Consider the following 14,815-nt stretch of genomic DNA (forward strand, 5'->3'; position numbering starts at 1 on the left):
CCCATTTTTATGCAGACACTTTGTCGTGTTTGGCCATTGTTTGAGAAAAAGGATTTATAGACATTAAAGAGTTGCAAACGGAATTGAAAACTGTTGCACACTAAATGAGTCATCATCCCACTGATTACTGTTACTGAAGAATGTAAAGTTCAACATCCAAAGAAGTGAGTGACAGACAAAAAGGTTTTACTTATAATAGTCAGAGCAGCTGCGTTTCAAGTCCACACTTGCCCGACTGAAGTCTACAGTCAGGTGGAAGGGGACCTCTGCACCTCAACAGGAAGGAACACTTTTGTTTTATGTAGCAGATCCTTCACTGCTTTTACAAACGACACCTCACCGACCCTAAAATATAAACATGGAGAAGGATGAACAAGAGGATTTACAGAGTCATGGATCCATCTGTGGTTCATTCTCCAGTAGAAATCTTCAGAAACCCCTTATGTTTGGGTTGAACTCTTCTGATTTGTTGATAAAGATCTCAGCAGACTGCATCATTACTTCCTCAACCACTCAACAAGGCTGTTATTTACCATTTATAGACCTTTTCTGCCAAACATCTTTCCCATGAAAACTATTTTAATGCCACAGATCAACTGGGGACACATACAGCACATGGGCTTCGGTGTATTTTTTTCCAGCCTAAACGCAGCACATTAACAACATCCACCAAACAGTCAAGCTGAAGTTAGAGTATGGGCTGCACGATATGGCCAAAAAAATTAAAACTTGATTTCTTTTTGTTTTTTCAATGTCATTTCTAGGTTTTCCAATAAAACCTTCCACCGGAGCTTATGGCTGACTCGTGTTGTAAAAAGTGTGTCCTCCACAGAAGTTTGTCTTCTCAGATTTATTGAACAAAATACGAAAAATAAAAAGTAAAATACATACAGGAATTCACTGCGTATGTTTTCTGTCCAAACACGACCAAAATATATACAAACTTATCCACACAGTCTGCTCTAATGCTATATACCCCCCAGGCATGTAGCACCCCCCAGCTCACCCCACCTTCTGAAAGCTACAGGCTCTTATTTTTATCCTTAGTAACTTGTCTGTACATTGACATGAAATAACCAAAATACCATGACCGTGCAAATAATAATGCAAATATTAAATTACAATCATGTAAGACCTTTTTAAATGCCATTAAATTATAAAATTACTAATCATTAATTAATAACAGAACTGAAATTACTATCAGTTACACAAACCATGCATATGGCACCTATATTATGGATAAACTGAAGACGCAACATGATCCAAAATACACTTTCTTGACTAAAGCTACAGTATATGCTGTATCTGAGTGCTGTATCTCAGTTAATACATTACAGTACAAGTAGTAACCAGGTTGAATTTTCAACAGTAATAATGTTCAATTTTGTGATTGTTTTTTCATGCAAAAACCTTGATTAATTGAATTAATTTGACATATTGCCAAGCCCTAGTTGTAGTTTATATCCGTGTTCTTGTTCGTTTATATCCATTCTTGCTTAACCCATAAAGACCCAGTGCTACTATTGTGTCAGTTCCCAAATGAATTTCTCTCTATATTAAATTTTTCTTAAAGGTGCGGGAGACTTTCATGACCAATTTTTCATCAAATCTGTAAAACCTCAGTCATAGCCTAAGTATCATGAATCTGTAAGTCGTTCTATGATTACTCACCTGAATCTCTTGCATTACGGTGAACAATTTCGAAGCGCCATCCACCATAAACAAACCGTGTGTTTACAACCGACTCGGGAGGTGATTGTGCATCTGTTGCATTGTGGGAAACGGAGGTTCTCGCAGCCACCTGACAGCGGCAGTGTGACCATATGGTATTATATGGATGAAACAAACACGCGGAAATGCAGAAATGGCTGGAGGAATATGCATAATGGGAAGGGAGCTCCTGCTGTTTTCGATCGTGTCTGTTCCAGCTGCTGCTGTCAGGCAGCTGCGCGAGCCTTCACTTCCCACAATGCACATCACTACAAAATTCTGAAGATGCCCGAGTGACCTCCCGGCTCAGTTTGTAAACATATGGACTGTTTATGGTGGATGGCACTTTGAAATTGTTCACCGTAATGCAAGAGATTCAGGTGAGTAATCACAGAAAGACTTACAGATTTGTGATACTTAGGCAATGACTGAGGTTTTACAGATTTAATGAAAAATTGGTTACGAAAGTCTCCCGCAGCTTTGAGTGATTTACCATTATTTATTACCATCTAATCCTCTGTAGTTTTCCTTTATTTGTGTAAATCAGATATTTTCCCCTATATTTAATTTACTGATCGTGTAGATGCTCATAAAATCTCAGAGTAGATTTAAAAGTTATTATTTTACAACAGAAAAAAATGAAGAAAAAATGACATTTTCAGCAAGGATATCAATGACTGAGCATAAAAACAAGCATCTACAACTTCTGTCATTGATCCAACTCCATGGGTTTTACTGGTGAGTCAGTGGTGTAGAAGATGACGGTGTTTCCATGATAACTACAGAGCCTCTGAATGTCCAAATGGGTGATATCTGATGACAATGAAAAGAAGAATAACTGTATTTTACACCAATTATTTATATGGATTGATAGGATTAGTGGATTAGATGTTATTTAACGTTTTAGATCGGTAGATGGTTTTGGTCACCAGTGGCTGTTTGGGTCTTTATGGGTTAAACTGTGTCCAAAGATATCCCCTCATTCTCTCCTCTCTGTATGTTCTGGTTCTGGTAGAATAATCCTAACCATCAGGCTTCCTCCTGTCTGATATGTGTTCCAGTTTCCAAAGTCTCTCTCCCTACATGAAAGAACAACAGTAACCTCTGAGCTACAGCCACATCCTAAAAATGGCAGCTTTTGACCAGGACACACCTACGTGTGTGTATGTGGTATTTTATTCTGAATGTGTTTAGTTATTTTAATGCCACAGCAAACAACTTCTCTGCTGGCGCTAATTTGCAAAGCCACAGATGTTGAATCCTGCTCTCAGTGAATGTTTAAATATATCCGTTATTTAACCAGGAAAAATGTCTTTTCCAAGTGTTTGAAGTTTCCGATGAAGACCAAACCATTCCTCGCTGCAAACTCTACCTGAAGGCGGTATCTGTCAAAAACAGCAGCACAACCAACTTATTTCAGCACCTCTCAAACATCATCACACGCCAGAGTGCGAGCAGTGCGTTACATTGTGGGCTGCACACAAAAATGGCTAAAATGCCACCACCAGCCCGAATTGAAATCGAAATTGAAAATCGAATTTTTAGTTGAAAAAATCAGTAAGTGTTTAAATATATCAGTTTTAACCAGGAAAAATGTCTTTTCCAAGTGTGGCGTGGCCTACGGAACAGCATAGACATAGTTATACCAATATATTAAGACAAAACAAGCATACAACTCTCATATGTTACACAAATAAATACAGTAACTGGTGATATAAAATAAAACTACATTTAAGATTAATAAAGAATGAGTTCAACTGTGATTTCAGTGCAGATGTAAAGGGAATTACTTCATCCTGCACTCTATCCTGTTGCTGCTTTAATCAGTGAATTTCCCCATTATTGGATGGATAAAGTTTCATCCTATCTTATGTTAATGACTGATAGTATTGTTTTGTTGAGCCTTTAAAATAGACTTAAACTCCCCCAAAGTAACATGTTCAGACAATTTCAGATCGTTCTGTAAATCATTCCACAAAGAAGAGGCAGCGTTTCATAAAACTGTTGGCCCCACCTCTGTTCTGAGGGAACCACCATTTGTAGGATGAACTATTGCAGTAATAAAGTATGAATAATGGTCGTTGAGTATGAATAATGTTTTTTTTTTCCTAATCTCAATGGGACTTCCTGGTTAAATAAAGGTAAAAAATGATAATAAAAGTGGGTTTTTTTCTGTTTACGATATCACAGTGAAGCTGATCTTTGACCTTTTGGATGTAAAATATCATCACGTCATCATTTCATTTTCTTTTGTTTGAAATAATGTCATAATGATATATCTGTAACCGTTCCCAGTGACACCCCCTTCCATATCACACCATGTACATGTATATAATGTTTAATTTTTAATTGTAATCCTTTATTAACACAGATATTTATATAAATAACAAATTTCTTTTTCTTTTTATATTATTCATTCTTCACTTGTTTGTGGTTTTTATACCTGTCTTTTGCTGAACTGTGAAATTTCTCCACTGTGGGATAAATAGTCTTGTCTTATCTGATTTTATCTGATCTTATCTTATCTTTGTCATATCTTATCTTTGTCTTATCTTATCGTATCTTGTCTCGTTTCATCTCATCTCATCTCATCTCATCTTAACTTATCTTATCTTGTCTTGTCTTATCTTTGTCTTGTCTTATATCTTGTCTCGTCTCATCTTATCTTATCTTATCTTTGTCATATCTTGTCTTATCTTGTCTTGTCTTGTCTCATCTTATCTGAATTATGGACTTCATTTGTTGAACTTTGACCTGTATCCACCACATTGTTATCAATTCATCAAGTTGACCTTTGCACCAGGTTTTTTTTTTAATTATCTCAGGGAATCTAAAAATGTCTTTCAGATATTGTGTTCACAAAATGATCCTGACATAAATACATAATACCAGCCCTCACTGTCAGCAACGCATCAATGTAGATGAACAGAGACTTGTCAAAGATCTGACTTGAAACTCTCATTCTGTGACGTTTCACTTTACTTTTGAGTTTAACTTTAACACCGGCTCATATTAACTGCTTTTCATTTCTGTTCCTACTGCAGTAAGTGTGGGACCCTGCCTCCTGAAAGCTGCTTCTTCAGTCTTATTTGCAGCACTGGGTCTTTTATGGGTAAGTCTCAATGCATGTGGATGGAAGTTGTTTAAAACTATGCAATCACAAGTATGTTTGGGAATTAAGCATTCAGCCTGTATTAAAGGAAAGATATACAATTCCACCCAGGCTGAATAAGTAAACAGAACTATCTACATCTGCACAGAGGTCGAAGCGCTACATTACTTTTTTTTTTTCACATTCACCCAACATGCTGTTCTCAGTTAAACGGGGCTCTGTGAACTCCAGACTGCAGACTTGTTTTTTCAGCTGTAATGGCTCCAGCCAAGTCTCTGTTCCCCAGAACCGACTGCCAGGTCCCACATTACCCCCCTCCCTGAAAGGAAAATGTACTCTATGCCATGAATGATGCTTTTTTACTCTGCCCTTCTGTGCCTCACATGACCCACCCGTTTGACCATCAGGGCAGCTCCTGCGTCCTGCTGTGCACCAAAGCAACTTTATCCTATTTTTTGTTCAGGATTTATTACCCTGAATGTACATTTTACTTTTTTTTTTTTTTTTTTACTTAAAGTTATAACTTGTGCCTCAGAAAGTTACCACAAAAAGCTAACAATGGTCTTCAAAGATTACATGAAGTTTTGCTTATTTATTTATTTATTTTGAAAATATTGTACTTAAATAAATGTGCATCATAGTTGACATCTTTTGAACACATCAGAATACTCGGCAGCCAGTACAGTAGAAATCAGTGGAAATCCTTAATTTTCAATCTACCCCCCCCCCCCCCCCCCCCCAAAAAAAAAAAACCCAGACGGTGACAATTACAATTAAATACAGCAGCCTAACAGTTATTCACAGACATAAAATATTATTTTGTCCAACCGAAATGGTTGATTACCGGGGCCTAAATATTACTAAACTGCTCAAATTTCAAAAGAAGTTGAGCTGTAATCATATTTCATTTCATTTCATTTCATAACCTTTATTTAAACTTGGAGATATATTGAGGACGTAACATCATTTACAACATAGCCAAGACAAAACAAAACATTTGAAACATACGATCACATATCAGAAATACCGTAAAGTAAAAGTGACAAAGACGAATTAAAAACAGAGAAGTCTACTTAAAAACAGGAGGAGCTGGAGGTAAAATAAAATGGAATTAAGGATTTAAAACACAAAATATTTGAAACATACAATGTCATATCAGAAGTACCAAAAAGTGTTAAAGATGAACTAAAAACAAAGACATCTACTTACAAACAGGAGCAGAAAAAAACACCTTTTGTCTCAATTTAGTTACTAGGTTAGATATATGATATTTAAATGTAAGTTTGCTGTCGATCCAAATCCCAAAATACTTGTATTCAGAGACTCTTTCAATAGTTGTACCATTATCAGTTGAGATAATTTGATTATTGTAATTGGTATTTGTTGATTTATTGAAAAGCAATTTTCTCCATTAGGTATATATTTTTCAAACCCTCCTGTCTGTACATAGACCATCCCCCTGGGGTACTCCTATTATACAATTAACAAACTCTAATAGCAATTTATACAGATTATATGAAGTTTTAAGACCAAGCATAATGTGTTTTTACAAATGTCTACAAACCTGAAAATTTGTCCTAATGGAAGGTTTTACACATTAAAACCCTCATATACTTCGCAATTAGACAGGACTGAGTTAGAATAATAGTTGTATGACTCTAATCAGAGACACAGAAGATTTGCACCAAAGTGACTTTCTGTTAAGAGTGGAGTAGCGTCATACAGTTTATTCCTTTTTTGCTTTTTGTAATATTTTAACAGTACTGTCAGATTTTTTATGTGGTTTTCAGAGTGGCTGAATCCTAGTTTAGTGGATAAATGCAGTGTTACTGATCACTGGGGCTTATCTCTGCCTGGCAAGCTGCTCTAATTTCCAACTTTACAAGATAAACCAACACCGTCCTTTATCTTTTAATTGGAACATTTCAGTACGATCAAAAAATGCACACGTGTACTCAAGTTTCAGGGTAAGGAGTAGAGTTTTTTTGCAGGTTCATTCTTGCACCAGTATAGTCAGATCCGTACACTGTTGCACTAAAAAACCTTAAAAAGCCTTAGGTGAGTTTCTCAGCTGAAGCTATTTGCTGTCTGCTCAGTCATTCAATTACAGTGTCATCATTTATTTGACCTTTCACCAGGCCACATGTGTTTTTCATAGTTCTTCTCAGAAAATGGTGGGGTTTGGGAACATTTTACAAGGACATTAACCTGTCTCAGTTCAGGGGCTTTTTTTTTTTTTTCTCCGGTGGGTGGTATTTTTCTTTTAGTGTTGCCGTTAACAGATGTGCTACCACTCTTTAGGACTTCTCATAACTAAGACAAAGCCAGAGTTTGATATTTATACCACAATGTAAAATAAAGAACATATATGAATAGTTTATGATTATAAAAAGACAAAAAAAAAAAACTATTTCACTGGGAGCTACTAGTATTAGACAAACCAGAGGTGCTCATGGAGAGGGCGTGAACAATAGAAAAAAGACAAAAATCCAGGCACTCACTTGGTTGGAAAAATTAGAAATTGTAAAAAGTTTTTATTTCATGAGGGCCTGTAAATTAATTCTCTAATTGTAATTTACAGGCCCCTGTGAAATAAAGGCTTTTTACAATCTCTAATTTTTACAACCAAGTGAGTGCCTGGATTTTTGTCTTTTTTCTATAGCTTATGATTCTATTTTAAAATCTCATGTTTCTGAATGTCATGCCAACAGCCTTGTAACACTGTGCAAAATTTTGTTGCTAATGTGAAAAACACTGATATCACTGAGTCCTTTTACCCCCATAAGGGTTCAAAGGTCGTGGGGTTAAACAGTAAGGCAAGTAAGGTAAGACACATTTGGTTGAAAGCACACGCTGTGATTCACCAACTTCAAAAGTTTTCCTCTTTTTCATTCCACCCTTATAAACAATAGTCCGTTTATGTTTATGAAGGAGTTTGTTTAACTCAAAGGTGTGGTGCGAGCGCAGATATAGAAGAAGAATAGTAATTGTTGGATCAGAAAATAGATCTCTTGCTGTGCTGCAGCCAGTGAAACGCACAAACAGCCTTAGCATAGTTAAGGATTCTAATCACATCAAAAACTGACCACTGTGTTCACTGCTGGACTGAGAATATGAACAGCAAAACACACGTTCCCTGCAGTTTGATATGTGAGGAGCGCCAGATGTGATCGGCATGATGGAAATGTGGAGGACTGGTGTGAAACTGCTGTGAAGCTTTGAAGCTTTGCAGTTTGGTAAACAGGCTGGAGGAATCTGTGCACACACAGATTTGCACAATCATCACTTTACATTAAAGATTCTGGAGCCGTTTGACCTCGATGTTCTTACTCTGCTTTTCAGTCCTGACTATAAATTTACCTGCATGTAAATATAGAGTATTGATTGTGCATTGACATCATTTTGCATGTAGTAAAAGTACAGCAATTCATCAGGTGAAATATGAAGCTATATGGAAACATACACCAATAAAATATACATAAATATAGACTGTGCATTATATAGAAAGACGTGACAATGTGACATGTGCACAATTAAATATTAAGTGCAAAACAGCATTTATGTATGTATGTATGTGCTTATTTATTTACTTTTCCAGTATGCCATTATGGGTGTATATGTGAGGATGATAAGTGAGGTTAACCCTTTCATGCATAGGTCACTCCAGTGGACAGTTCTTCTCCAGCTGTTCCCTTGTATATTCATGGGTTTTGATGTTTTAGTTCCATATCAGCCAACACAGTGAACACTCATGCACCATCCCATACACTGACATTCAGACCATTACTGTAACTTTACTGTTCTTGATAAACCTGATCTACACTAACATGTTTGAGCGTAAATCAGTTGTTATTTGTTAGACAAGGTTTTTTTTTGCATATTATCTCCATGAAGTGAGTAATTAGTAGCATTAGAATATGTTAAAAATGTGAGAAGACATCAGATTAGCAGCATTAAAAATGTTTTTGTTTCATTGTTTTCATCTCACTTTCTGATATTGGGTTTTAAACATGTTTCTTTACTTCAAAAATTAAATGCATGGATATTTTTGTAACTCCATAGAAAAAAGATAACTTGATCGCATTGTTTTTTTCATGCCTAAGGAGGAATGAAAACACTGAAGAAAAAAATCTTGACTAAGGTCCTCACAATTCATGCATGAAAGGGTTAATTACTTACAAAAGATCCAAGGGACTTGACTTTTCATATATTCTGCTGATAGGAAGCTAAAGGATAGACTGTTGTGTGGAAAAGGGGTGGGATTAAATAAGTTATACTTCCTCCAAATCCTTTTTGAGTGTGCAAATGAAGTCATGTATATGTATAAGTTTTTTTTTCATGACTTCTCACTACCTGTTTTATTTCTAAGGACTAAGTAAGATTACTTTGTCTTGTTGCATATTTGAAGTAAACTACACTAAAAAAACAAAACAAGAAAAAAAAAACCCCAAGAAACTAAATTACACTTGTGTGTTTCACATGTTGCCAACAATCTGTTAGAACCAGTGACACAAGGTTTGGACCCAAATGCACAACCCACAGACAGGAATACAGTTAATGAGTGTTTATTTAACACGGACAGGAAAAACAGTTCACAAAAAGGTTTCTTGAAAGAATCCTTGCAGGTTAGGCTGTGTGGATTCGTCACAACGTCCGAATCCAGAAAAGGGAGCTCTCTGCCCGGGTCGGGAGCACACGAGGGGAACCCGACTAGGAACAAGCAGAGAAGTGTCAGGGGACAGACCAGGTCATACACGGGAAGTCTAAAAAACAGGCAACGGTACATGGGGGGAAAAGCAAAAGCACTAACCGTGAATCCGGGCAAAGGGTCGAACACCAGTGTGGCAGAATCAGGCAGAAGTACCGATGAGGGGGTCAGGCAGGCTCAGAAAAACGAGGAACAATCCGGGTCAGGAACAAACAGGCAGACAGACAAACAGGATCAGAGAAACACTGGTAGGTAGACACACCACTAGGGAGGAATACAAACTGGCACAGGACAGGGGAAAACACAGGGCTTATATACACAGAAGGGAGGGAAGACAATGAGACACAGGTGGAACAAATCAGGGCGGAGACAGGTAATCAACACAGGTGAAACAATCAGGGAGAGGAAGCAAAGACACCAGACATGACACAAGAGGAGGATTTAACAAAATAAAACAGGAAATGACACACAAGACAAACATAAAAGAGTCCAGGTACTGATATGACACAATCAAAAAGTTTTAAGTGGGTATAAACTCAACAAATCTTGACAGTTGTCTGAATGTGTGATTCCTCTAACAATAAAGTACAATTCTTCCATTATCTGCCAAAGTATTTCAGCCTGGAATCAAACAGTGCCACGCTGCTCAGAAAGTGAAAATAGACCTTAAAGCTGGTTCACATTTCCATGTCATCTTTTCTTTCTTCTTGTTACTTGTTTTTCCAGTGATGCTGATTGGCCTTCTGCGTTACGCTCATGTGATAGAGAAGCACCAGAACTGTATCCTCAACACGGCGGGCCTTTCCACAGGTTGGATCTGTGCTGCCGGGCTCATCATGGTGGGAAACTTCCAGGTAATTCTAATCTAATCACAGTCTGTCCGATTTATGGGGGCCAACCTCAGTCGAACTAACAGGTATTTTAACAGAATCTACTTTGTAGTTTCTAATTTCTATATACATTCAGTTATTAGGGGTGATTTATTATAATTCTATATAGAGAGAGGTCGTGCCCCCTCCTCTGCCTCATGACATTGTTTCAGAAAAAAACATCACTGGTAGTGAAATAGAATTTTTTGCTCCAGTCTGAATTGTAGTAATTTACACATATGATGTTTGTCAATTTACAAGAAAATTTTATAAGCAAAGAAAGTCATGATTCACAGCAGAGATAACTGAGAAACATCCCATTTTGTGGTTGCCGCTTAAACCCAGCTGCTGCAGTTCTGTCTGTGTTGCCATGGTAATGCTACGTGATGCTTGTAGCAATATACATATTCTACACATCCATGTAACCAGAGGAACATCAGCTAAAAGTGCAACAAAACCAGTTTTCGGGAAAAACAACACAATTCAAAAAACAAGCAAATATCCAAAAAAACGGAAAAAACAAGCTAACATTCTGAGACCAGCATATGACATTAATAATTTGATAAAAACAAACAAACCAATATGACAAACTTTGCAGCACTAAGCTAACACTAAGCAGATCCAACTGTACAAGTATTATTACTCTACTGCTAAGACTCACTGAAGAAGTGAACAAATACAGGGTGTCCCATAAGTCTCCATACATAGGAAAAATAAACGTTTCTTGACATAAATCATTTTTATTTATGTAATATGCTCTATATGACTGCCATTTTGTTGGGAACACATTTCAATGCATGTCCTCCACTGCTGAAGAACTATAAAGAAGAAATATAAAGAAATACATGTTAGAACCATATGTATTATGTCTCCTATGTATGGAGACTTATGGGACACCCTGTATAGGTAATATTATGACATAATGATTGAAAATTTTGTCTTAACTTTGCTGTTTTTCTCATCATAAGTTGGTTTTATATGAATTTAAATTGTTTTACTGGCTAATCCGTTATTTTGTGTTATGATGAAATTATTCTGACTGGAAACAAACGGCCCAAATGCCTTGACATGTTCTTAACTAAATGGGTGGCGTATCCTTTGGCTTGGTAATTTTCTAGAGCGATGTAAAGAGAAAGACATTTTATACAGTCCTGGAAAAAATGATTAGACCACCCCTTGTTTTCTTCAATTTCTTGTTCATTTTAATGCCTGGTACAACTAAAGGTACATTTGTTTGGACAAATATAATGATAACAACAAAAATAGCTCATAAGAGTTTAATTTCAGAGCTGATATCTAGCCATTTTCCGTGTTTTCTTGATAATAACCAAAATCACTTCAGTTCTTACATCAATATCTATGGCATTGTACTGACAAAAACAGTGCTTTTAGGCATTCCATGTTTTCTTTACTGTCTGTTTTAGTCACATGATACACACAGGAGTCAATACTTGATTGTATAACCATTGTTTTTGATGACTTTTGATTGTCTAATAATTTTTCCGCGTCTGTATCTGGTCCTTTTGAAGCTCCAGATGCATCTTCAGTGACTGAACTGATCATAGCCAGAGGCAGTTATATTTATATTCATGTATTTTCACAGTCTGATACTTAAACAGTTATTTAATGAACTTCTTTCTTGATTTGTAAAGTTATCGTTTAGACTGACAAATATCATATGTGTAAATGATGCCATAATTACAATAGAACAGAATCAAAAAATTAGTTGTATTTTGCCACTGACTGTATTTCAATTTATTTCTGAGGTTAGGTTCCATGGAGCAGGACTGACTTCAGCCTAATTTAAAGTTAGAAAAACTAATTACTGTGTTCAACATCTTAAAGATAAAATGCCAACTTAATTTACCTCCCAAAAGTCATCAGTTAGATTAAGAAAGGTCTAAAATGCTCTGCATAAACGCTTACATAAATCCCATTCACAGGCCATCTCACTGTTTGTCTCTGGCAGTTGTAGATTGTTTGAGTTTGAGGCGGATGTTTGATCTTTTTCTGTGGGGCGTCTAATAGCAGTCAGACATCGTTTTGTCAGTGTTGTAACAGTATAACATCTGGCTTTGATACTGAGAGTAAAATGTTTATTTTGTTAAATTAGCAGCAAAATGTAACTTGTTTCTGCCTGATAAAATTGAAGCTGATTGAGGCTTTAAATGATAGCTTTTGTAACCATTTCACCACTTTTCAGATGCACATTACTTTTTGATGGTTTCATAAGCTTCATGTACTACTTTCATAAGTCTGATGGGTTTGTGGGTTATCGCCATGACAACTGAAAGCAGAGGGTCTCGATAATCTTTGTGAAACGTAAATATGTAAGGAGTACAGAATAAGATGCTTCTGTCAGGAAATAATAATCTGAAAAGGCTCAAAATCATTCGACTAGTCCGAATAATCACTTATATTTTATTACTTACATAATTCATCAGGAGTAATGAATCACCGTACAACTATATTTTACTTTTGTGATGGATTAGCCATCATCTGTGTCAGTGAAAACATGCTCCTGCTGGTTGAATGATGCCCTGCTGCGTCACTGCTGCTGAGTTTTTCTGATGTAACACTCCACTGCAGGGTCTCTGTACTTTGTAGACCCTCCAAGCAAATCACTTTTGATGTTGTGTTTGTTCTGTCTGGAAGATGCCTGGCACTTTCTCTGTGGTTGTATCAGCTTTGAATCAACATACTTTTGTTTAGCTTTTGTGTCTCTGTCTCTAAGTTCATTTTAAGGACGTACCTGTCAGATCAGTTCACTGCTGTTTTGAATAGACACAGTTGGATCACATTGAATGCTGATTTTTAACAGCCATAAAGGCACTGTTTTGTATTTTGCACCTCTGAAGACTGTCCCTGTGATGTTTTAGGATTATTGTAAGATATTATTAACTTGAAGCTTTTCATGTCAGAGTTATTCAGTGTCTCCTCTTAACCCTTTAACAACTGCAATCTGTCTGGTGCTACATTTTGCACCTTACAGCAATCAAATTACTGCATCTTCTGAACTGTCCACAAAATTCAGATGGCGTCAGAAAGCTGAGAGCTTCAGCTTTCCGACACTATATAACACTTTACAGCAGCAATGTGGGACTCTATTAGAAGTAGAAAGGAACTGTTTCAGAGACTTCCACACAGGCTATAAAATGCCTGGAAATAACAAAAGATATGAAGCCATAATATGGATACTGTCTGTTCAAGGCCAAAAAGCATGTTTGAGCAAATGTAAAACAGTTGAAAGTTTATGTTTGCAAGCTCAAAAAGTTCATTATGGACATAAACAGTTGTTTCTGGTAATAAATATGTTAAAACTTCAAGTCTGTGTTTTTATTTTTTACTAACACACACTGTTTTAAGCATTTATCATTTATAATAATGATAATTAATGGCCAGACATTGGAAGTTAAGTTCTTCTTAAAAACAAAGGTGCAAAAGAATTTGCAAAAAAGACATTTTATGACACTTTTATTGCAAAGAAAACATGTCTGCCTGTTATAATGGCAGTCTTGAAAGGGTTAGACTTACACAAATCAGTATTTTTGCAGAAAAGTGACCCCTTGTCTAATGTTAGACCCACAATAATCACCTTGCACTTCCTGATAAATGTAAATAAATATAATATCCATCATTTATTTTCATTGGTATATAATCAAGAAATAAGAATAATTTTGTTTTTGTATTTCCCTACAAGTTTTTACAGTGACTCAGAATGGACTTTTCTGTGAATGTACCAGGTGGCATTCAGGGTTAAAGTGCAATATTTCCACCTATTACGCATGTGTGTGGATACACCTTCAACTAAAAAACCAGGAATGGACACACCAAACGCTGTTTCTAGAGAACAGCCACCATAGAGGAGGGTGAGGCGAGGGGTATTCACTTGGTAACTTCACCTCTAGATGCCACTAAATATTACACACTGAAGCTTTAATGTCTTTTTTAGGCACTGTTACAGACTTGAAAGAGCCACAGATCTTGTTAAAGTATTGTAACCCATTATTTTCATTTAATTTCTATTTGTGTTAATAATTTTATCGTCTCCACGATGAACCTTGTTGTTGTTTCTTTGCCCGTCACCGTTATTATTTCAGTCGTAAAAAAAAAAAAAAAACCCTGCAAAAAGTAAAAGAATCTTTCAGTTCACTGAGTTCATACCCCTCACATGTATTGTTTTTGTTCATTATAGTCGGTTTCTTGACTCGTGGCTTTGTATTGTTACTGTCTGTTATAAAGGGGTCTGCTAACTGTACATTAAAAGCACATGCATGCTTTTAGATGAATGCATGTGAACAGGCACATACATGTACATGTGAGCAGACCACATGAACCAAACACCAAACACACATGAATCTGCAGAGTTTGTGAGGAATGTAGTGTGTGTGGCCAGTTATTGAAATTTACTGTGAC

At 36.4% G+C, this 14,815-nt stretch overlaps 1 protein-coding gene across 2 annotated transcripts in view; it reads left to right on the top strand.

The window, feature by feature from the left end:
* LOC115410319 (transmembrane protein 150A-like) overlaps positions 1-14,815 on the top strand; it is a 35,965-nt gene that overhangs the window by 14,731 nt on the left and 6,419 nt on the right. For both annotated transcript variants that reach the window (XM_030121924.1, XM_030121925.1), the window contains exons 5-6: positions 4,755-4,822; positions 10,257-10,384. In XM_030121924.1, the coding sequence (XP_029977784.1) occupies positions 4,755-4,822; positions 10,257-10,384 (196 nt within the window). The remainder of the gene's footprint in view (positions 1-4,754; positions 4,823-10,256; positions 10,385-14,815) is intronic.

Source organism: Sphaeramia orbicularis, chromosome 19, assembly GCF_902148855.1.
Source record: "Sphaeramia orbicularis chromosome 19, fSphaOr1.1, whole genome shotgun sequence".
In the NCBI taxonomy this organism is placed as follows: domain Eukaryota; kingdom Metazoa; phylum Chordata; class Actinopteri; order Kurtiformes; family Apogonidae; genus Sphaeramia; species Sphaeramia orbicularis.